This window comes from Sarcophilus harrisii, chromosome 1 (genome assembly GCF_902635505.1).
Source record: "Sarcophilus harrisii chromosome 1, mSarHar1.11, whole genome shotgun sequence".
Classification (NCBI taxonomy): Eukaryota; Metazoa; Chordata; class Mammalia; order Dasyuromorphia; family Dasyuridae; genus Sarcophilus; species Sarcophilus harrisii.
The window spans coordinates 648,421,982-648,444,911 of record NC_045426.1 but is presented as its reverse complement, the minus strand read 5'-3'; the positions used below and the strand labels follow the sequence as shown (position 1 = coordinate 648,444,911).

At 53.6% G+C, this 22,930-nt stretch overlaps 2 protein-coding genes across 9 annotated transcripts in view; one reads left to right on the top strand and one right to left on the bottom strand.

Annotated features, from left to right (window-relative positions):
• Window positions 1-454: 454 nt before the first annotated feature.
• Window positions 455-22,930, top strand: part of ELAVL3 (ELAV like RNA binding protein 3) — a 24,328-nt gene continuing 1,852 nt past the window's right edge. For 3 of the 8 annotated variants that reach the window (XR_004231172.1, XR_004231171.1, XM_031947586.1), the window contains exons 1-7: window positions 455-932; window positions 5,768-5,987; window positions 6,598-6,701; window positions 7,960-8,113; window positions 14,918-15,143; window positions 15,587-15,625; window positions 16,307-16,664. Coding sequence is in view for 6 of the 8 variants with exons in the window: in XM_031947586.1 (XP_031803446.1) it covers window positions 924-932; window positions 5,768-5,987; window positions 6,598-6,701; window positions 7,960-8,113; window positions 14,918-15,143; window positions 15,587-15,625; window positions 16,307-16,658 (1,104 nt within the window). In the remaining 2 variants the exon portion in view is untranslated. Of the gene's footprint in view, window positions 933-4,679; window positions 4,740-5,767; window positions 5,988-6,597; window positions 6,702-7,959; window positions 8,114-14,917; window positions 15,144-15,586; window positions 15,626-16,306; window positions 19,449-22,930 lie in introns of those variants that run through there. The other 5 variants (XM_031947590.1, XM_031947589.1, XM_031947587.1 and 2 more) reach the window with 5 other exon arrangements.
• The window catches only part of PRKCSH (protein kinase C substrate 80K-H), a 14,843-nt gene continuing 13,363 nt past the window's right edge, over window positions 21,451-22,930 (bottom strand). Inside the window, exons 15-18 of the mRNA XM_012541873.3 lie at window positions 22,643-22,717; window positions 22,425-22,524; window positions 22,140-22,295; window positions 21,451-21,893 (exon numbers count right to left, since the gene is read on the bottom strand). Of these exons, the coding sequence (XP_012397327.2) occupies window positions 22,149-22,295; window positions 22,425-22,524; window positions 22,643-22,717 (322 nt within the window). The 3' untranslated portion in view covers window positions 21,451-21,893; window positions 22,140-22,148. The remainder of the gene's footprint in view (window positions 21,894-22,139; window positions 22,296-22,424; window positions 22,525-22,642; window positions 22,718-22,930) is intronic.

Genomic DNA, 22,930 nt, shown 5'->3' with positions numbered 1-22,930 from the left:
GGTTCCAGAATTCCCAAGAGTACTTTCTAGCCGAATCTTGCAGGGCTGCCCTCGATGACCTCGTCTTAGGGTGAAAAGAGCAAAGGGGACAATTGTCGGGTTACAAAGAGTGGATGAGGATAAGGGGAAAAGAATGAATGGGGTAGTATCAGGGAAGAGAGAGACTAAAATTCAAGAGAAAGGCTTTAAGTCAGCCTTGGGAAGTAGCGGGACTGCGGGGGGCCCGGACGGCGCGTCTCTGCCTCCACCTGCCGAGCCGACTGGGGGCCGGGAGGGGGAGCAGGGTAGCGGGGTGAGGAGGCGGGGGGAACCCTTGCACAGAACAGCCAATGAGCTGCTCCGGCGGCGGCAGCTGGTGGTATAAAGGGCCGGGGGCGGCGGCGCCGCGACACACAGCGCGCAGCTCACAGCGCGGGCCGGGGCTGGGGCCGGGGCGGGCGGGCGGGCGGGGAGCGGGGACAAGCAGGGCCGGGGCCGGGGCTGGGCGGCGGCTACAGCTGCGGCTAGGGAGGAGCATCGCTATTTATTTTGGGAACCGCAGCTCCCCCTCCCCTGGGCCCCCCCGCCCCTAGCATCCCAGAGCTAGCTGGGCAGAGCCGGGGGCGTCACCAGCTCCCCCGCCCCCCCCGACGCCGCCGCCCCCCCAACTCCATCTTCACGCTCTCGCCTCTCCCTCCTCCGCGGCCGCCGCCTCCCCATCAGGGTTGGGCCTCCTGGATCGCTGCTGCCGCCGCTATCCTCGGTCCTCCTGATTATCCCCCTGTTTCCCTCTTCGAGGGAGCGGCCGCCTCCGGAGTTAACGAGCGGTGAAGCTCAGGCCGCGGGGCCTCGCATGGTGCCGGGGCCTCTGGGCTGACGGACGCCCGAATTCGGGCCCCCCAGAGCCGCCTCTAACCAAAACCGCGCCCGCCGGACCCAGAAGAATGGTCACTGTAGGTATCCTCTGTCCGCCGAGCGGTTCGCGAAGGGACGGGAGGGGGGGAGGGGGGAGAATTTGGAGGATGATAGGGCATTTGGAGGAGGGAAGTGAAGAATGGGTCGATTTGCTGGGCGTCCACCTCACCCCCCCACCCCCATCCTGTGAGGCCAAGCTGGGTCCCCTCCCCCTCCTCCTCCTGCCTGAGGATGCTGAAACGCTGCGGACTCAGGAGCCTCATGGGCCTGGTGGGGGGAGGGTAAGAATGAGCCCGAGCGTTAGAAGGATGAAGGGAGGGGAAAACGACGGGGGGGGGGGGGGGGAGATTGGAACCGAGGGTGGGGACTTGCCTGGAAGATTGGGGGGGGGGGGGACACGGACAGGGCTGGGCCCGACTCCTAGCGCAGGTTAGGGGAGAAATCATCTTGGGAAGGATATTGGGGGGATGCTCTATAGGGATGGGTCGAAAGTCCTGGTAAAGGAGGAGGTTGACTAAAATGAGAAGAGGATGGGGCCTCAGAGATGGGGGGAGGGAAATAATAGGTTGGATCCAAGCTCCAGCTTCGGCGTTATGGGTTTGGTTGAAAGGGGGTGCAAACGGAAAAGAGATGATGTGGGCCTAGATCCAATGGGGAACCTGCTTCCTTGGGGGATGGAACCCGGGGAGATAGGAGATGGAGAGATGGGGCCTGAATGGGGGAACAGGGCCGGGTGGGGCTGCGTTGCGCTGCGCAGGGCCCCGGGGAGCGGCGGTGGCAGACTCAGGGAATGGGCTACTGAGCGGGGGCGCTATTGCTGTCTGGGGGGGGAGGCGGGTGTGTCCAAGGACTGTCGTTACATCGAGATTCTGGGGTCTCGGGCCGGGCGGGGGCTGGGGGGGGCGGCGTTTGTCCTCCGCCCGGTCGACCTTGCGGCAGGAGGGACGGGGGCCAGGCGGGGGGGGGGCTGGGGGCGCTGTGCCCGCCCTGCTGGAATGCCGCGGGCCCGGCCCGAGACATCTCTTTGTTTCTCGGCTCTTCTCGCCACCGCCGCCGCCGTCTTGCGCGGACGCCTTCGCAGCCGCCTCGGGTTTGGGCGGGGGGAGGGGGAGGGGGAAATGAAGGAGGGGGGGAGTGGGAAGAAGGAAAGAGGAGCTGGGAGTTCATAGGGATGGGGGCTCCCATCCTCTTTCCAGGGGTGGCTACGAACCGAGAGTGGGGGTGGAGGATGGGGGGTGAGGGTCATCGATGCAGCAATAGAGGAGGGGAGGGAGGGCTGCGGCAGGGGTAGGCACCAACCCAACCCCACGCCCCTCCAAGACCCTGAGCCCCCACCTCCGGTACCAAGCCTCCCCGTTCGAGGTACCACGCATCAATGACCCCCAAGATCTTGGAGACTTCCAAGAGTTCCCGACCACCAATATAGGTTTTGGGGGCCTCTCGGCCCCCAAACTCTTCAGAAGACCCCAGTTCTGCAGACCCTAGATCCTCCCCCTCCCCACACACCCAGTCTCAGTTCAGGTTCTTTCAGAGAAAAAGTCGGTTTTGGGGCGCTCTATTCTATCCCCACATCCACCTGCCATCCAGCCTCCGCCCCCAGCCCAGGGCGTGTCTGAAGGACACCCTTCTTTCTGCACCCCCTCCTTCAATCGCCATCCCTAGGACCCAGCGAGACCAGTGACCGGCAGGGGGAGTGGCCTCAGGCTGAGCTGGGAGCCCTAGGGCGAAGGGGTTCGGGCTCTGCCTGGGGGTGACCTTGAGCCGGCCGCGCTGTGGAGGAGCGGGCGCGGGGGCTGCAGAAAGCGCTCGCGTAGCTGTGCTCCGGCCCCGCCCCGCCCGCCAGACCCCACCCAACCAGACCCCACCCCACCGTGCCTAGCCCCGCCGGGCTGGGCCTGAAGGGTTTCAGCAACCAGGGAGCTGGCCAGTTCCCGGGCTCCGGGCCCCTCCCACGTCGGCCCCGCCCCTCCACGCCCCGCCCACACCGGCCCCGCCCCGGGCCCGTTGGGGTTCCAGGCAGCTACAGCCAGCGCCCAGCAGGCAGTCCCATCCCGCAAGTGATTTCCTGCCCGCAGCCTTCTTTCTCTCGGCCTCCCTTCCGCACCTGGACTTCCTTTGTTTTCTGTGTCTTCTCTTGCTGGCTCTCTCTAAGTACCTATTTCTGGACCTGTGTCTATCCTTGCCTCGCTTTTTCTTCTCGGTCTTTGACTCTGCTTTCCACCCCCTCCCTATCTCCCACCCTCTCCCCCAGTTTGCTCTGCCCCTAGTTCTCCAGCCCTAGCCTTCCCTCTCTCTTTGTACCTGCCTGATCCCTGCCCCTTGCTTTGTCTCTGCCCCTATGTCTCTGCCCAGTCTCTGCTCTCGGGTCCATTACTCCAGTGTCTCCGTCCCAGCCAAGGTGCCTTTTCCCTCTCCTGCTCTGTTCTTGTCCTTTCCCTGTCTGTCTCAGCTCCCTGCTTCTCATCCTCCCCCTTACCACCTCTGTTTTCCCATCCCTGTCCCTGCTCTGTCCTGCCTTCTCTCCTCTCTAACTGTCTGTTTATCTGCTCTTCTGCCTCTCTCTCCCTTATCTACCTCTAACCTCTCAAGGCACCTCTCTCCCCTATCTTCTAGCCTGTATACACTGCTCCTCTCCCTGTCTCTTTCTGGCTCCCCTTGTCTCCCTACCAGGATCTTTTGCCTGTGAAGTCCCATCCTGACTTCTCATCCTGGGGCCAGGATTGGGTTTAACCGCAATTCTCCTGTCTCTCCAGAGGCCCAGGGTTCATATATTCCTAGAAATTGGGAGACAATGTATTTCTAAGCTCCTTTCCCATCCCATCTTCTCTTTAGTGATGAAAGAGACAAATCAGTGAGAGTGCAGAGAAAACCCTCTCCCTAGAGCCAAGCCTCTATTCCCAGAGTCAAATTTTATGGTTTTTTGCTTCCCTTCTTGAGTAAAAACCAAGGCAAAATGTCATATAGAAAGGGACGCACAAATGATCAGAGATCCTACACTGGGAGGCATCTGGAATTGTTGGAGGTAACCCCTGAAACTCCCTTTAACCCCAACACAATTTATTGAGAGGTTAGGTGAGATGGGTGGGGCAGACCCTTGAAGAAAAAGAAACCTTGAGGAGACTCAGTCTATCAAATTCACAGCCCTTCCTAAGAAACGAGGATCCTTTAGGTGGTGGGGATGGAGGCAAGAAAGGAAGATATAAAACACCATAGAGAGGACTACTCTGAGAGTAAATTGAGGCAGAACTGTGAAGAAGGAAGAGGTAGTCAGGGAGAGAAACCCTTACACCATAACCGTAACCCAGGCTTCTTGATTCTCCAGTCCAGAACTCCAGGATCCCCTTTTCTCTAGGCATAAAGGGGTGGGGGTGCGGGAATGGGAATGCCAGAGCCTTAGGCCCGGTGGTGGCAGGCAGCCCTCGTGCCGCTGACGCCACCACTCAATGCCCCATTGTTGGGAGGAGGAAGGGTTGGGAGGGGGGTGGTATTTGTATGTGTCTATGTCTCTGTATTTGTCTCCCTGTGTCTGTCTCTCTGTGCTAGGGAATCGCAACTTCCTATGTCTCAGGTGTGTTTGTTGCTGAAATGGTACTTCCCAAATGTTACTTCCTTAAAGGAGGTGCTTTCTGTCTGGAGCAATCTCTCCAGCAGGACTGATTTCACTCCGTGGGGGGGCATCTGTTTGGGGGACTTCTCTGTATAGGAAAGACATCATGATTTAGATTGTGGAATTTAAGAGCTGGAAGACCTTATCAGTTATCTGGTCCAATCCTCTCATCTTGCAGAGCAGCAAACTGATTTGGCCCAGAGTGGAGAAGTAATTTGCCTAAAGTCACACATATATAGTAAGTGACAAAGTCCAGATTCAAATCTAGGCTCTTTGACTTCAAACCTAGAGGAGGAGGGGGGGAGGAGAAGTGCCTACAATATTGGGAGATGGTTTCTGACTTGCTGGGGAGGGGGACATAGTCAGCTGAGCTGGGACTGGGGTTGTGGGGCGCTTCAGCTGAGTCCAGGGAAGAATTTCCATGGCAACCAGCCTAGGCCTTCCCTCTGCAGTCCAAAGACAGAGAACAGACATGAGACAGAAAGTATGTGAAAGCTTGGGGCCTTTTTGTTTTTGTTTTTCTCGAGAATGCCTAATTCTCTTTTCTCTGAAATGATCTCTGTGTGTCTGTGGACATCCTCACGGTTTCTCGCCTCTGTTTCAGCGTGTCTGGGTATTTCCCCACACATTTCCCTGGCCGTGCATGTCTCTGGCTCTCTGGGCATCCCTGTTGTACATCTCCATGTCTCTGCCTCTGTGTTTGTTTTTCTGTGTCTTTTACTATTTCCGAGTTTGTCTCTGGTCAGGATATGGCTGTTCTCCCAAGCAATGGAAATCTCCCTCCCCCGCCCCCACCCCCGACAGGGGCCATATGCCAGGCTGGACTGGAGCAGGCGGGGCAGGGAGGGGATGGATCCTGGCTTGATCCGATCCCCATTAGAGGCTTAGCCAGCTCAGTCCTGGATGAAACTGAAACTGCTAAATCTCAGGGTTGGGGTGAAATGCATGGCGGGAGAAAGTCTCAGGCCAGAGCATCCTTCTAGGGAGGACCCCGCAAACGTCCTCTCTGGGTGTGGGGAAGGCAGGATGTGGGGTGCTGAGGGGCTCTGAGTGTGCAGACGGGGGCCTCCCCCATGACTGTCTCACACCCTGGACTTGTGGGGAGGCTTTGGGGCCCTGCAGGCCAGACTGACTTCCCCCAAGGCCCCATGCTCTCTCCTCTGGTCTCCCCCTCTACAACTCCAGGTGGTCTTAAGTCTGGGTCCCCGATCTCTGAGCCTGCCCTTCCCACGGTCCCTCACCCAGCATGGCTCCTTTTGTCTCCAGCAGATAATTAGCACCATGGAGACTCAGGTGTCCGGCGGCCCCCCCCCTACAGCCCTGCCCAATGGGCCGCTCGTCAGCACCAACGGAGCCACCGACGACAGCAAGACCAACCTCATTGTCAACTACCTGCCCCAGAACATGACGCAGGAGGAGTTCAAAAGCCTCTTTGGCAGCATTGGGGAGATCGAGTCGTGCAAGCTGGTCCGAGACAAGATCACAGGTGAGGGCCCCGGTGTCGGGAGGGCCCCCGGGACAACATCGGCCTGGAGAAGGGAAGAAAAGGGGAAAGGGGGCCGGGAGTTAGGCTCTGTAAGACAAAGTCCTAGTGGGAGGCCGTGGGGAGGGGGGAAATCACAGGTGGTCCTAGGGAGGGAGTGAAGAAGGAGCTCACAGATGGTCCCGGGGTTGAGGGACAAGGTCATGGGGGGTATGAAGTTACAGATGCTGATCCAGGAAAGGGGGAGGGGTCAGGGAGCTAGAGGGGTCGTGGGTGTCCAAGGTAGAAAAAGGGGTAGTGGGATTGAGCACAGGCCAGAAAGTGGGATGCTTTGGAATCCCGGCCCGGTGTCACTGCCCTGCTAGGCTGAGGATTTGAGAGCTTAGAGGCTCAGATTTTGAGAGATCTGAGTTTGGGATTTGGGGATAATCTGTTTCAGATTGCAGGATCTAGCAAATGAGATGTTATAAGTACTCTGTGAACCTTAAAACCCCATATAAATACATGATAGCTAATGTTAGGGGATTTTGTTCCCGACTGCGAAGACTTCGGCCTTAAGGCTAATTGTCCCCCTCTAATACCCCCATCCCTTGCCGGATCTCCCCCTCCCCAGGGCAAAGCTTGGGCTATGGCTTCGTGAATTATGTGGACCCCAATGATGCGGACAAAGCCATCAACACCCTCAATGGCCTCAAGCTGCAGACCAAGACCATCAAGGTCAGTCCCCTGTGTTCGGCCTGCTCCCCGAAACGGGGTCAGCCCCCTGCGCCCCAGGCAGGGCGGACAGAAGGCTGACCCGGGGTCAGGGATGGGGGAGGGGACAGGCTTGGCACTTTCCATGGTTTTGTCATGGAAATGGAGGGAGGGGCCCATCTGGTGCCTGAGCTGCCTAATTAGGGCATGGTGGGGGGAAGGGGGATTAGTGACCACAGGCCCCGCCCCTCCCCCTTTGTCTGTGTCCGTGTGAGTTTTTGCTTCTGTGTGAGTGTGAGTGAGTGAGTGTATGTGTGATCGATCAAGTGAGCCAGGGTGTGTGCTTGGCGGGGTCGGGGCTGGGGGCGCGGAGGGGGGAGGGCCACAGTTGTATCAGAGAAGGGAAGGAACTGTGTGGAGTGGGAGGCCCCGCTTCTGGACACCTGGGCTTCTGTTGATTCAGAAGAGAGCAGGGTCAAACCCTGGGTCAAGACCCCCCACCCAGGGCTTTCCCTCCACCCTTCCATCTCTCTTCAGGTCTGTTTCTGTTTCATCGACAATATGTCTCTGTCTCCTGTCCCAGTCCGTCTGTCTTTGTCTGTCTCCCTCCCTCCCTCTCCCTTCTCTCTCCTCCCTCTCCGTCCCCCTCCCTCCCTCTCTCCCTAACTCTCGCTCACTCTCTTTCTCTCTCTCTCATTTGCATATCTTTGTCTCTCTCCTTCCTAACTCTTCCCCCTCTGTCCCCGTCTGTCTTTCTCCTGCTCCTGTCTGTGTGACTGTCTCTCTCTGACTAGGGGGAAAGGGGTCCCTCCCCTGGAGATCTGGGTGGGGGAGAGAGGCTCCAGATGCTTCTCCGCACCATGGGGGAGGGTGTCTCCTCAGAATCGAGGCTCCCTTGCTCCCCCACCCCCGGAGGTGGAGGAGAAAAGTCTGATCGGAGTTTCCCAGGAAACGTAGTAGTGCTGTGACCCGCACCTTCCCCGGCCCCCCAAAAGTGCTGTCCCCCAACTTCCTGTGTCAGTGACTGGCATCTGCCCGTGGGAACAGGGAGGCTCTTAGCAAACAGGGGCCGGCAGCCGCGGGGCTCGCCTCGGGGCCCGGCCCGCTTCTGACCTGCTGTGTGACTATAGGGAGGCCCCTCGCTGCCCAGACTAGTCTTCAGTTTCCTGTCCGCAGAACGGGAAGGGAAGGGCGGGGCGGGGTGGGCAAAAGACTGCTAAGCCAGGGGTTACCCCTCACTCCCGCTGGCCCTGGATCCCGCATGGGTCCCTAATGCCCCCAGGTGTCCTACGCCCGGCCCAGCTCAGCCTCCATCAGAGATGCCAACCTGTATGTGAGTGGCCTCCCCAAGACCATGAGCCAGAAGGAAATGGAGCAGCTCTTCTCCCAGTACGGGCGCATCATCACCTCCCGAATCCTCGTAGATCAGGTCACAGGTCAGCACGGCCCACCCCGCCTCACTCGGCCCGAGGGGGGGAGGGGGAAGAACCCATGGGGGCGGGGAGCCGATCAGAGCCCCCCAGAGCAGAGATTAGGCCCAGGGGAAACTGAGGTCTGGACTGGCCCAAGGTATCCGCCCACCTAACTCTGGACCCTCCCCCCATCTGGCGCTGACTCCTGCAGGCCAGCCTGTTGAGGAGGCCCACGGCAAAGGGGGCAGGGGCAGGGGCAGGAGGGCTGGAGAAGGAAGCCACTCTGAGGGGTGGTCCCAGGCTCAGGGGGTGTCGGAGTGAAGGGGGTCTGGTCCCCAGCTCCAGACACTCAGGCCACATGCCACAGCAAAGGCCCCCCCTGTCTCCTGCTCAGGGCAGAATTGGTCGATGAGCTGCACTTTGCAGGGCATCGATTGAGGTATTGATCAGAGTCACTGATCTGGTACCCCAGGCACTTCGGGGGTGGGTGGGAGGGGGGATTCACTGTCTCCGGTCTCTCTTCCCCTACACATATGCCATTGGGCATAGGGCAGTGGGGGAGGGGGTGGATAGAAGCCTCAAATTATCTCCTTCACCACAGAGTCACAGAAATCACAGTTAGAAGAGAATCTCAGAGATCATTTAATATAACCTGTGTCCAAATAGGAATTTCCCTGACCTGTTATTCATCTACCCGAAAATCTTCACTCCAGGACTGTTCTAATTATTAGGAAATTCTTTCCACACACTTAAGGGTCTTTCTGCACCCTCTACCCAGAGTTTTCCTAGTCCTTTTCTTGGGGATTAAGTAGACTGAATCTATTTCTTTTTCCATACCCTTCAAATACTTGAAAAACAGTTCTATTCCCTCACCCCCTTCTCTTCTCTGTATTAACTATGCACAGTTCTTTCAATTAATGTAAAGAACAGGACGTTCACATGTCCTAAGTGAACCATTCTCTTGGTCCCCTTACTAGTACATATTCCAGCCTGTTGGTCTCTTCCTAATTTGTGGTACCCAGGACTGGAGATAGCTCTCCAGATACAGCCTGTCCCGATCTGAGAGAGAACCTAGTAGTACTCTGGACAATGAAATGATAACAACTCCCGTTTCTAGGGCATTTGATACACATTATCTCATTTGACTCTCACCACTAGTCCCCCCCGAGACAGGTGCTATTATTATCCCCATTTTATAGATGAAAAAACAGACTCATGGAAGTTATATGAGCCCAGGCTCACACTGCTAGGGAGTGACAGACCCAGGTCTTCCTGATTCCATCAGCAATATTCTAGCCTCAGTCTCCACTGTCCCTACTACAGCACATGAGATTTTTTTGTTATCTCCATGTTAGATTTTAACTAATAGTGAGCTTTATAATACTACATTCAAATGCAAAGATCCACATACAGTCATACCTGTCCTCCTCTGTAATTGTGACTTGTGTGTACCAAGAGTAGAACTTAAGTCCTTTGTTCCTACCAAATTTCCTCTTAGGAGCATATATTCAGAGAAGGAAAATATCTCAGAGGCCATCCAGCACAATTCCCCCATTTTTCAGATGAAGAAGCTTCCCAGAGATGGAAAATTACTTGTCCAGAATCATACAAGCAATGTCAGATCTTTTGGGCTTTAGCCCATCATTCTAGCCAAGATGTTTTGGGATTCTAGAATATTGAAAATGTTAAAATAATGCCTGGCATACAGTAGGGACTTAATAACTGTTTATTGACTTACTCGCTGACTGTGAGTTAAGGCTGGAAGAGGCTATTCAGAGCTAGATTGTAAAGTTCTTGAATTTCGTCCTGAGAGATGATGCTTTTACTTGATGGCCAGTGAAAGACCACGAGCTTTTTGAGTAGCAGGATCACATGTACAGAATAGTTTTCTCTTATAATATTCTGAAAGATAGGCTCCATTGGGGAGAAACTTTAGGGAAGAAGTCAGTGTAGGGTCCTAAGTGGTTCTAATGAAAACAATAAAAGAAAATAGAAGGAAGAGGGATTGTAGGATTTTGTCAACTGATTAGAAATGAAGATGGATAGAGGCTGAAATATCACATATGAGTCAGGATTTATGTCTTGAAGGTGGAGCCACAGAAGTGCGAAGGTCCCAGGAGGGGCTGGTTTTGAGGCACAAAAAGTGACTATAGACTTTCTGTCCCGTTGTATATAAATGGTTTTGACTGATTTCAGCATTGTTGCCTGAACGTTGATAAGTATGCCATCTATGCTTTCAAGAGCCCAGTCTTTGATAAAAATATTTAAGAATCCAAAGCCCAGGCCAGGTCCCTGGGGCCCTCCACCATAGATCTCTCTCTAGATGGACCTCAGTGCATCAGTCATCACTTTTTGAGCCCAGTCATTCGATAATTTCAGAAACCACTTTATCTAGCCTTTATCGCTACATCGTGTCCTAAAGGATTTTCATGAGAGAGATTGCTAAAAGCTTGCAGAAATCTAGATAGACTTATATACATCAATCAGTCAACCAACCAGCATTTAAGTATTCACTGTTGCATCAGTGCAGTAAGTGCAAAAGTAAAACAGATTCTCTCTGAAGGAGCTTAGATTATATTGTGGTGATACACACAGATATAAGGAGAGAAGATAAATGCAAAAGAAATGTGATTTAGGGATGAAGGAATACCTGGGGAAATTGAGAAAGGCCTCCCAGAAAAATTCATAGAGAGCTGAGACCCAAAGAGAGACAAGGGGTTCCAAGAATTGGAGAGGAAAAGGGAAATGATAATATTAGAAACAGCTAGTATATCGAGGCTTTGAAGTGGGAGCTACAGTCACTGTGTGTAATGGGCAGTGATATGTAATCAACCTAAGAAAAGCTGGTCTGGAACCAGATTGTAAAGGGCTTTAGATACCAAAGAGAGGAATGTATATTTTATTCTACAGGAACAGGGAGCCCCTGAGGTTTTTTTGAGCAAGGGAATTAGGGGTGATCCAAAACTTCAAAAGATCAGTTTGTCAGATTTGTGAGGATTGGAGAGAGGAGATTGAATGTAAAGAGACCTTACATTCAGTAAATAATTGCACTAGTCTAGGTGAGAAGTAATGAGGTCCTGAAATATCATGGCAGCCATATAAGTAAAGAGAAGGATAGAAGTGAGAAATGCTAAGAAGGTTGACACAAGATTTAGCAATTAATTGGCTATGTGAAGCCCGAGTAAAAATGATTGTGAGTGACATTTATGAAATGAAGCATAGTAATGCCCTTTTTTTTGGAGGGGAGATTTTAGGTGGAGGGGCTTAAGGGAAAATAGGACAGTTTAGACATGTTGAGTTTGAGATGCCTGTGGGACATTGAGGTAGAGATGTCGATGTCACTCTCCATTTTAATCATTCAAATAACACTGTCAAAAAAAGAAAAGCTTTTAGACTGCCCTTCGAGAACCCATTCTTGGCTTTTAGTGACTGCAACTTTCCATTGTAAGTACTCACAAACCTCCTCTGTAATCATTCCAGAATACTGTCAGGAATCAATGTTAAGCTTAGATAGATCTTGAGTCCGAAAACTCTTCACTTCTTGCCTTGTTGAAAATCAGGACATTTGCCTCTCTTTAGTCCAATATATTTCCTACTCTTCATTGTTTTTTTGTTTTTTTTTTTAAATACTTAATTGTTATATCTTCTGGTTTTACATTACCTTCATTTTCAAATAAGTTTTTCCTCCTGCTCCTCCCCAGGAACCCATCTCTCTTAACAAAGAATTAAAAAGATGAGTAGGGGGAAGGCAGGTCAGAAACACCAGTGTAGTCTGACAGTATATGCAATATTCCATTCTAAGGTAGTTCTCTACCTTGGCAAAAAAAAAAAAAAAAAAAAAAAGGAGTTTTATTTTCTCTGCTCCTTTCTGGGATCAACCTTGTTCATTTTAATGAAAGAACTTGAACGATTTTTGTTGTTGTTGTTGTTCTTTCCATTTACATTGTTATAGTCATTTTGTATGTTGTTTTCTTGGTTCTGCTGACTTGTTAGATGTCTTCCCAGGCTTCTCTGAATTCTTCCCTGTTGTTCCTTTCTTGTGTGGCAACAATATTTCATTACATCTAATCACTATATGTTTAGTTCTTTCCCAGCTGATGGGTATCACTTTGTTTCCAGTTCTTTGCTACCATAAAAACAAATTTCATTAATATCTTGCTTTATATAGAATCTTTCTTACTGTCTTTAGTCTCCTTGAAGGGCAGACTTCCTGCAAATTCTGCATGACTTTTCAGAGATCCCTAACAGATACTCATCATTCAGACTTTTCAGTTCCTTTGGTACCTTGATTTTCTGATCTTTTTTTCTCAATAGTATTTTTTTTCAAATACTTATAAAGATAGTTTTCAACATTCATTTTTGTAGGAATTAATATTCCAAAGTTTTCTCCTTTCCTCCCTTACTTTTCCTCTCCCGGAGAGCCAAGCAATCTGATATAGGTTAAACATGGCAATCCTTTTAAACATATTTCCATATTTGTTGTGTTCTGCACTGATTCCTTTAAGTCCATTAAATAGCACATGAGCCAGGGTAGTGCAGTGGAGTGAAAGTTGGAGTCAGGAAGATCAGAATTCCAATCCTGTCTCAGGCATTTATCAGCCATTACATTTCTCAGCTTCAGTTTCCTCACGTGTAAAATGGGGATAATAATAGCAATAGCGATAACAATAATGATGAGAATGAGGATGATGATAGTGAGGGTCAAATGAGATAATATATGTAAAACACTTATCAAACCTTCAAGAATTCTATAAATGCTACTTAATATCATACATTAATGACTAGAGCTCAGCTGAGGATGGCTATGGGCTTACCTTACCATGGTTCTCTCTGTCCGGATTTAGTCTAGCCTCTCAATTCTTTTAATTGGAGAAAGGAAGGAAACAAAATAAGAATTAAATAGCTTTTCAGTTTATCTGTTGCCCCTTCTTAGTGTCTCCCTCATTGTGAAAAAAGGGCCCCCATCTTTGATTTTTCTTTTCCCTTCAACCTGGCTTTTAAAGCCTCATATAGCAGCTGTCTTCAAAAAATCAATGCTGTGTTTTCAAACTCTGAAAATTGTGATTTTTTTCCCCCAAAGGAATTAGAGTAGACAATGGGGAAAGAAACGTCATTTTTAATGGAAATTTTTACTACTATATTTTGTTTTTGCATCACCTGCATTTCTAATGCTATCAGTCTTCTTCCATCTCTCTCCCAGAGAGCCATCCCTTACAATATCTTATAAGAAAATAATAATAATAATCAAAACTAAAGCGGGGTGTGTGTGGGGGGACACAATTGAACAAAACTAATCAACACGTCGACTTAGGCCGTCTCCTGCAGTTGTTCCACCCTTGTGGGGTAGGTGTATTCTTCTCTGGGGCCAAGCTTGGTCAGCTATAATTTCACAGAATTGAATTTTGTGGATTTTGTTGTTGTGGTGGTTGTTCTTTCTGTCCATGTTGTTATTATGGTCTTTGTGTCCACTGTTTTCCTCATTTAGCTCTGCTTTCTCCAGGTTTGCTTCTCTTTCCTGCTCACATCCCTTTGCATCATCTCATTTGTCTTCCCATATTTCTCCCTATTCATCATATCCGTAATTTCTTACAGTTCAGTAACATCTCATTATGTCCACACAACGGAATTTGTTTAGTCCCCTCCCAGTCAATGGGCATCTACTTTCTTTTCATGTTTTTCCTGCTTAAGGCTTTGGAGAGCAGGGACTATTTGACTTTTGTCCTTGCATCCTTAGCACCTAACACAATGCATGGAGCACACAGTAGGTGCTTTGGAAATGTTTTGTGGTTGGATTGAGTGACACACAAAAAGTGTCACTAATTTCTGCACTCTTAAAGAACTGGAAATTGAGTAGATGTCCATGGATTGGGGGAGTGAATGTGGGATGTGGATGTAAAGGAATATTTCTGTGCTGTGAGAAAAAGATGGATACAGAAAAGCAGGGGCAGACTTAATGGATGGATGCAAAACAAAGTAAGCAGAAACAGGGAAAAAAAGTTACACGCAATGACCACAGCAGTGTAAATGGAGAAAACAACAGAACAACTAACCCTGAATATTATGAAATTTTAATGACCAGGTTTGGCTCAAAAGAAGAGATATAAAAACCATCTCCCCTCTGTTCATTATGCAGTGGGGGGGAGGGGGATATGGGTGTGGCCACTGTATATAATGTCAGACTTTTCCCGGATGTATTGATTAGTTTTGCTGAACTGCTCTCTTCCCCCATCTTTTGTATTCTTTTTTTTTTTTTTTTTTTTTTTTTTTATAAAGGCTGGCTCTCTGGGAGGTGGAGGGGGGCAGGAGAGAAGAGATCAACTGGGAAATGTAGGAAATGTAAAAATATCAATAAAATTTATTTTAAAAAAGAAAAACTTTTTATCATTGATTTCCTAAGACTATTTTTATAGGACCTGCCACTCTTTGAAACTCATTCTCTGTTACCTAACCTTGCTTTCAACTTCTGTACATGTGTTTAAAAGATCTCAAGTGGTTCTCTGTGTATTCCCAAGCGGGGTTCTTTTTTGAGATTTAATATGGCTTTGTGCAAAGGACTCTGGATTCAGTCAGAAATCTCACAGAGTTGTGGGTAAAGTGCTTTGCAGACCTCAAAGCCCTGTAGAAATGTGAGCTATTTATTTAAATTCTTTACTTTTTTGACAGTTTCCCCTTTTCTTCCTCACCAGAACCCACCTGTGTCCTGGGGTTTAAGGGCATCAGAGTCCCCCCCCTTGTCTCTCCCTCCCTCTTTGGCACATCACAGGGTAGGGGGCTGTCAGAGCCCCGCCCCCCCCACAGGGCTCCTCACCCACTCCCCCTCCTGCACAGGTGTGTCTAGGGGCGTGGGCTTCATCCGGTTTGACAAGAGGATTGAGGCAGAAGAGGCCATCAAGGGCCTGAATGGGCAGAAGCCGCTAGGCGCCAGTGAGCCCATCACTGTCAAGTTCGCCAACAACCCCAGCCAGAAGACGGGCCAGGCCCTGCTCACACACCTTTACCAGTCCTCCGCACGGCGGTATGCGGGACCCCTGCACCACCAGACACAGAGGTTCAGGTGAGATTCCTGGGGCCAGGCCCCCACCCCTTTCTCACCCCCCTCCCCATCATACAAGCCTACCCCGGTGCAAGAACCCGGCGCCTCCTCGGGCCAGCAGCCCCAGGCCGTGCCCCCTGCCCTCCCCGGGCATGATCTCCGCCCGGCCCAGGCTGGCTTCTCAGTGAGGAAGGAGGCCAGGCAGGGAGGGGCGGCCGTCCCCATGCCGGACACAAGGGCGCCCAGACTCAGGCCGGGCCACGTGAGCTTCCGTGCCAGGCGGTGCCCCGGCTTGGGGGAGGCTGAGGACAGCCCTCTGAGCCGGCCGTGTTGGTCCGCGAGTCCTGGGGCCTTCCTCCCTCAGACGGCCCCATACGCCTTCCGTCTGCGTCCCCCACCCGGGATGTGCTTTACCTCCCCGTCCCCCGGATTCGGCCACTGACCTTGCTCCCTCCCTCCCACAGGCTGGACAATTTGCTAAACATGGCCTATGGCGTAAAGAGGTAACTGGCTCCCCCAGGGCCCCTACCTTCCGGTCCCTCCCCTCCCCCAACCTGGGGACCCCCATCTCTTTCCGATCCCTCCCCTCCCCCAACCTGGGGACCCCCATCTCTTTCCGTTTCCCTCACCTCCATGCAGCAAGCTCCCCCCTCCTGGGTGTCAGGGCTCCTTGTGCCTGTCCTCCCAGCTTTCTCCTGGATTCCGAGCCCCCCCTCCCTCCCCCTCCCCTACAGCCCCCAGGCCCCTTTTCCTATCTTGCCTTATCTGGTCCCTCCCCGTTCCCCGGCACTTCTTTCTCCCATCTGGATCGGGTGCCCCCTGTCCCTGCCCCCCCCCCCCCCCCCCCCCCCCCCCCCCCCCCCCCCCCCCCCCCCCCCCCCCCCCCCCCCCCCCCCCCCCCCCCCCGCCCCCCCCCCCCCCCCCCCCCCCCCCCCCCCCCCCCCCCCCCCCCCCCCCCCCCCCCCCCCCCCCCCCCCCCCCCCCCCCCCCCCCCCCCCCCCCCCCCCCCCCCCCCCCCCCCCCCCCCCCCCCCCCCCCCCCCCCCCCCCCCCCCCCCCCCCCCCCCCCCAGCGCCTTCTGGTTCCCAGCCCCCCCCCGAGCCCCGCCCCCTCCCCGCCCCCCACCTCGTGGTCGGGCTGGCTCCCGGCCCCCCCGGCCGGACACCCGCGTTACACCCAGAGTAGTCCCCTGTCGCTCATCGCCAGGTTTTCGCCCATCACCATCGACGGCATGAGCAGCCTGGCGGGGGTGAGCCTGTCCGGGGGCGCGTCGGGCGCGGGCTGGTGCATCTTCGTCTACAACCTGTCCCCGGAGGCGGACGAGAGCGTGCTGTGGCAGCTGTTCGGGCCCTTCGGGGCCGTGACCAACGTCAAGGTCATCCGCGACTTCACCACCAATAAGTGCAAAGGCTTCGGCTTCGTGACCATGACCAACTACGACGAGGCGGCCATGGCCATCGCCAGCCTCAACGGCTACCGCCTGGGCGACCGCATCCTGCAGGTGTCCTTCAAGACCAGCAAGCAGCACAAGGCGTGAGCGCCGGTGGGTGGGCCGGTGGGCCAGGCGGGCTGGGCGGGGCGGGCGGGCCGGGGTGCCGGTGGGGGGCAGGGCCGAGAATCGGAGCCGGGCCAGGCGGGGGAGGTGGGGGGCGGGGGCCGACCAGACTCACAGATGGACGGGTGGGCGTCTGAACAGACCCGCCCCCACCCCCCACGGGGAAGGAAGCAGCCGCCCAAACTTAGGTCGCCCTCCCGACTCCCCCTTCCCGCCCCTTAGCCCACCCCAGCAGCAGCCCTTGGACCCACCAGTGTTAGCCCTGGCCCCACCAGTGTGTTCCTGCGGGAGCATCCCTCCCCTTGCCCCTCCCTCGCTCCCCCACCTGGCCCCCCCTGCTCCTCTGCTCCCCTCCCCCCCTCCCTTGCAGCGTGACAGATGTCGACTGACAGACAGGAGGACACGCTGCAGCCACTGCTGCTAGGGGCGGGGCGGGGGCTGGGGGGCGCCAGAACCTCCCTCTCTGGCCTGCAAACCGGAGGGTGGAAAGAATGGCCCCCTCCCCTCTCTGCCCCATAACCTCCCGGGGACTAGGGAGCGGGATTAGGTTTGGAGCGGGGAAGGTGCTGGCCTTAGAGAGGGGCTGGGGGTGGGGATGGGCCCCTCCTGAACCCCCCCTTTTTTCTCGCCCTCCCCCCAGATACTGGCTCACTCGCTCACTCTCTCTCGATCTTCCTGAGCACTGAGCTCTTGGTTTCAGTCATTCTGAAAGTTTTTTTTTCTCTTTTATTTTGGCAAAACAAAAACCGAAGACGCAAAAACCTGGTGGTTTAGCCGAGGCTGGGGAGTCAGAGGAAGTGGGGGTTCAGGGCCCCCCATCATCCTGGGCAGATTCTGCCCGGGACCCCTGCCCTTCCAGGCCCCAGGACCAGGAGGGGTGAGGGAGGCAAAGGAACAGGTTTAAAAATCCCCAAAAAAAGAGACCTTGAGAAGGGGGCCTGGCCCCAGGAGATGGTGGGAGGAGGGTGGGGGGGAGAAGCTGAAAACAGAAACACAATGGAAAAAAAGGGGAAAAAAAAAGAAAACTCTATTTTTGTAAAAAGGGAAAAAGACCTTGTGGAGAATTTTTACTGGGGATTCTTGAACTTGACAAAAAAAAAAAAAGACAAAAAGACAAAAAAAAAAAAGAGAGGCTTTTTGGCAGGTGAGGCTGATGGGGCTGAGGTTGGGGCCTGGAGGGGGAGGGGAGGGGCTCTCCAAGGGCACCCTGGGAGTGTCATACAGGAGACACACACACACACACACACACATGCACACAGGATCAGTTATATTATACACACTCAAGGGGCCATCAGTCACCCACACACACACACACACACACACACTGTTAGAGACACTTCTCCACCTCCACCACACGCTACACGCAGACACACACATGACCACACAGACACTCCCTCTCTGGTCACCTCCCTTTCTAGAAACTGCCTCAAGGTTCCCTTCAAGGGAGCCCCATAATGGAAGGACTTAACATACTAGCTCAGAACTAACCTTGGGGCCAGACCAGGGACCAGAGGGACACTCAGCCTCCCTGGGCATGGCCCCGAGGGGCCAAAGGTCCACGCTCCCCAGCCCCAGCCATCTCCTCCTCCCCTTGTGTCAGCGTTGGGGCTCCCCTGGCCTGAGGTCGGAGCGCAGGAGCTGGGCAGCCTCCCAGCTCGTCCTGGTTCGGGGGCCCAAGCCAGGCCCCGGTAACTTCAGGCCGGGACCCGGTGCTTGGGCTCGTTCTGGGGGAGCCCGAGAGAGCGGGCGTGTGGGAGGTAGGGGCTCCTTGTTCTTCCTCTGCCACTACCCCTCTTTCCCTAGAACCAGTGGGGCCGGGGCCAGTGCCAAGAGGGGCGCAGAGCCGGATCTCAGCCCTAGTCAGGGTCAGGGCTGTGGGAGCAGCGACCATACTGTTTGGGAAGAACGTTGAACCTCCCCTTAACCAGTGGGAGTCAGGATGGGAGGGAGCTCATCCCCCAAACCCTGTGGTCCCAAAGGCATAGGGTCAGTGCCGGCCACTCCCCTCAGCTACACAGTCCTGGTCTCCTAGACACCACTCTTCCATCCCTATTCCCCGCATTGTGGGGCTGGGCCACAGGAGACCTGCCTCTCTTAGGGAGGCAGGCGGTGAGACTGTTCCCCAGACCTCGGGCAGCCAACACCCCTCCCCATCCCCTAGTGGACAAGCCCTGGCCCTGGTGCTGTGGGGGCCTGAGCCGGCCCCACCCTCCCATCCAAACCCACCTTCTGGGAACAATACAAAGAGGGAAGTAGACACACCTGACCTCTTCTACCCCCCTGACACACTCTCACCTAGGTCCCTCCCAAACCTCTCCTTGGTTCAGGGGAACTGAGGCAGCCCCCAGGCCCAGGCCCTGACCCTGGCCCATCCCACCCCTCAGCGATCCCCATTCCCCGATCCCCTCCATCCCACCTTCTCCCCCTCTCCCCTTCCATCCCGTCTGGAATGTGCATTTATAGTTTCTGTTTTTTCGTTTCAATAAAAGCGAAGACCGTGGCCTGGCCCTGGCCCCCTTGGTCCGCGGGCTCCGCTCTCCCCAGCTGGGGCAGCCCAGCTCAGCCTCAGTTCAGTGAGACACCATTCACCCAAGTCAGCTTCTTCCTTGTTTCCCGTTAGGCGTTAGTTTGGGGCCTGGACCCCCTCCCTGCGCTCCCTCCGTCCTGTGCTCCCCCCGTGTTCGTAGGTGTCTGTGGAGCTTCTGCTGCGAGAAAAAAAAACAACAAAAAAAAAAAAACAACAAAAAACAATAAAACAAAAAAAAAAAAAAACAAAAAAAAAAGTGAACAACAACAAACAAAAAACCTATAAAAATGAGAGAGAGAAACTGGCACCAATAACTCTTACTACACCTTTTTGCAGAATTTAGCTTCTTGTAGTTTTAACTTATTGTTAACTTAACTATTTATTATTATTCCGGCCGCGTGAGGACATTTGTGTATATTTCTGTTCCTTCATCCTATCCGCAAGTTAAAGGACAGATTTTTTTAATTTGCTGAGAAGTGGTTTATGCCTAATTTATTTATCCAAGGGAACAAAAGTGTCGTTGGACGAGAATTATTCTGAGTCACTGGAGAGAGCGGCTGGCGGGGCCCAGTGCCCAGGCCAGCCCGGGCGGGCGGCGGGCGGGCGGCAGGATCCGGGCGGTTGTTCGGTGGGGTTTTTCGATGTGCTCTATGATTTTGCTCTTGTCTTGTTGGGTACTTTTTTCAGTCCTCATTCTATTAGCTGGTGAAGACTTAAGCTTGTTGTTTATCTACACGGATCTATTTATTCTTGTGAATTTTCTAACCCCACCCTCCTTCTCCCCAGACCCAGAACAGGGTGGACCCTGAGGGAAGGAGGGATAGGAGAGGCCCCCCCCTACCCCCCCAGGCCCAGCCCCAGCCCCAGGAGTCCCCCCCTTTGGCCCTTTGCTCTTCCCTCCTCTCTCCCCCTGTTTCTTGGGGCCTTTCCCCCTCTGCCCTTGACACGTGTGAGCACGTATGTGCACACGTGTGTACAGCGTGTCCTGAGGCTTCTCGGAGCAATAAGGGCGGGCTGGGGGCTTGGGGGGGGGGGAACAGTGGGGGCCCTGAGGGCCGGGCTCTGCTGAGCAGGAGAGAGAGGTGCCCCCTCCCCGCTCCCCCCTCCCCCAAACTCCCACTCCCCAGGCAGAGCCCCCTCCCCCCAGCCTGGCTCTCCCCATCCCTTCCCCACCCACACAGCTTGGGATATTTTTTTCTAAAACTAAACTAAACTCAGCCAGGCTCCCATGACCAGACCCCCTCCTTCTCCCAGAATGGCTGGGGCTCCCTAGAGGGGAGGGGAGGGGGCCCTCGGTCTTCCACATCCTTGGAGGGGGCTGGCAGGCAGGAGGGGGCTCTGCCCACTCCTCCTCACTTCATCCTGTTATTTATTCGGATGGTTTCAAATCATGACAGAGTAAATGTTGGAGGATCAAAAAAAAAACTGTAAAAAGAAAAAAAAAAACACTTTGCGTTGAGTTTAGACTATTTATTATGGGATTACAGGCCTGACGCTGTAACAGACTTTTACATGGAATCGTTGGATTATTTGTACTTTTCATGCCAGAAAATAAAAGTTCAGAATCTTATGGGTTTGGGGTATTTATGTGTCTGTGTGTAAATGAATGCATGTGAAGAGACTGAACATGGCAGTATTAGTATTTGAATCTACACTGAGAGCAAGCTATCAGTCTGCTTCCATTGGTATGCACGAGATTGAGCATATATGTTGATGCACATGTGTGTCTGTGCATTTGAGAACTTGCCTTTTTCTACATTTTGAAGTTAATGCCCTTCAGTAGAAGGGGATCAAAGTCCCAATCCCACCTCAGACCCTCAGGGCTGTTTGTGAACAAGATACACTTCATTTCTTCAAATCTGGAATGGAGGATAGAGTACTTGCATTCTGTCTGGTCCGGGGTGTGAGGGGACGCCATTCTCAGTGGTGGGCGGATGGCAGTGAGACTCTGGGGGAAAGAGGGTTGAGGGGGTTGAAATAACAGCCAGCATTTCTATAGCAAGGTTTGCAACAAAGCACATTATAAAGGTCCTGCTACTACTATCCCCATTTTACAGAGGAGGAAACCAGGGCTAAGAAAGCCTAAAAATGATTTGCCAAGTCCAAGGCAGGATCTGAATTTAGGCCACAATTCACTGCTGCCTAGCAGGGCAGGATCTGTCTGCAATGGGGGGGCCCAGGACCCCTCTCCCCTCTCTGCCCCAGCCCCTCGTTCTCCACAGTGAGAATAAGGAGTCAACTTCCAGCTGTGGGGAAGGATCTGAGTTTATTGTGTCAAGGTCACAGTAAGGTTAGACTCTCCCACCCACACAGGTCTTGCTCATTTGGCTACATGGCCAGCAGTACCGCCTGAGCCGAGAGCAAGGCCAGGGTGAGAGGGTATCAAGTCACCCATCAATGGGTGGAGCTGCCGATCTGGAAGAGGGATCTGGTAGGCGCAGTGTCCCAGTCACTTTAAGCAGCTGAACCAGAGGGAATGGGGCAGGACTCTCTGATCCAAAGCAGCCTCGTGGCCTTCAAGAGGATGCACACACAGAGACTCTCTTCATCAAGACAATGAACCTTCTAAGGAGGGAGATTCAGGGCCAGAGCCCTTTGCACTGGACCCCAAGGAGCCATGGTGGGCAAGGGCACGTTAGGAGGGAAATGTGTGTGCAGGTGCTGGAGGTATCCACTTTTCCCCTGAGATTCTGCAAGAAAGAATGGGAAAAGGTGATTACTAGAGGCTGGTCCCACACCCCAACCCCCTGGAGGCAGGTATCCCAAGCTGGGCCAGAAAAGACAAGAAAGGCTTGGGGGAAGATGAAGCCCAGGGAGTTAGTGTGAACAGAGGAAATCAATCTCCTTCCATGATGGCCTGTGTAGGAATGATAAGCAGACTGGCTCCAATGGGGGGTGGGGGAGAGAAGCGAAGGGTCCCGCCCCTATGGCCATACCTGGGAGGCTTAGAGCTCATCATGGTCAGGATCCCCAGGAGTCTCTGGGGGCGGCTCCTGGCAGGCGGCTGGGGTCACCAGCTCCATCAGGTATTCGCATCGGCTTGGCTCCGTGGCACTTGTGATTACAGTTTCCTTCCCACATACCAGCTTCACCTGAGAGAGACAAGGGTTGTCAATGGGATTGGGATATATGTGTGTCCACTGCAACTCCAGCTCCTTCATCATCCAACCCCACACCCTCCCCCCCCAACCCCCCCAGCCCAACCCCCAGGTAGTCCTCACCTTGGTAGAGCGGTTGGGGCCTTGCCAGCAACCTGTCCCATGCTCATAATGCATGATTCGGAATTTATCCTCCTCTGATGCATCCCAGGAACCCCATGTGCTGCAGGGAGAGAAGGCAGGCTGAGATTCAGGGGCACAGGGGTGAGGGAAGGGGAGGCTGAGGGTGCTGGGACAGAGTGATAGTAGGGAGATGAGACTGAAAAAGGGAGGACACTCACCCCAAGTTGGTCTCAGAACCACCGTGGTTAGGTTTCTGGGTGACTCGGTTGAAGGGACACAGTCTATAAATATACCTGCACAGGTAGAAAGGGGCACAGGTGATCCGGGGTGAGAGGTGTAAGGGCCTGCCCAAATACAAGGCTGAGTCTCCTATGACACCCAGTGGCCATTCTATTCTTCATGGGAGAGCCAGCTCCACAGACTAAGCCCTAGGCCCGTCTCCTTCTTCCTGAGGTACGTGGGAAAGGGGGTTGGTATATGTAGACATCCTCGCTTTCAAGCCCTCT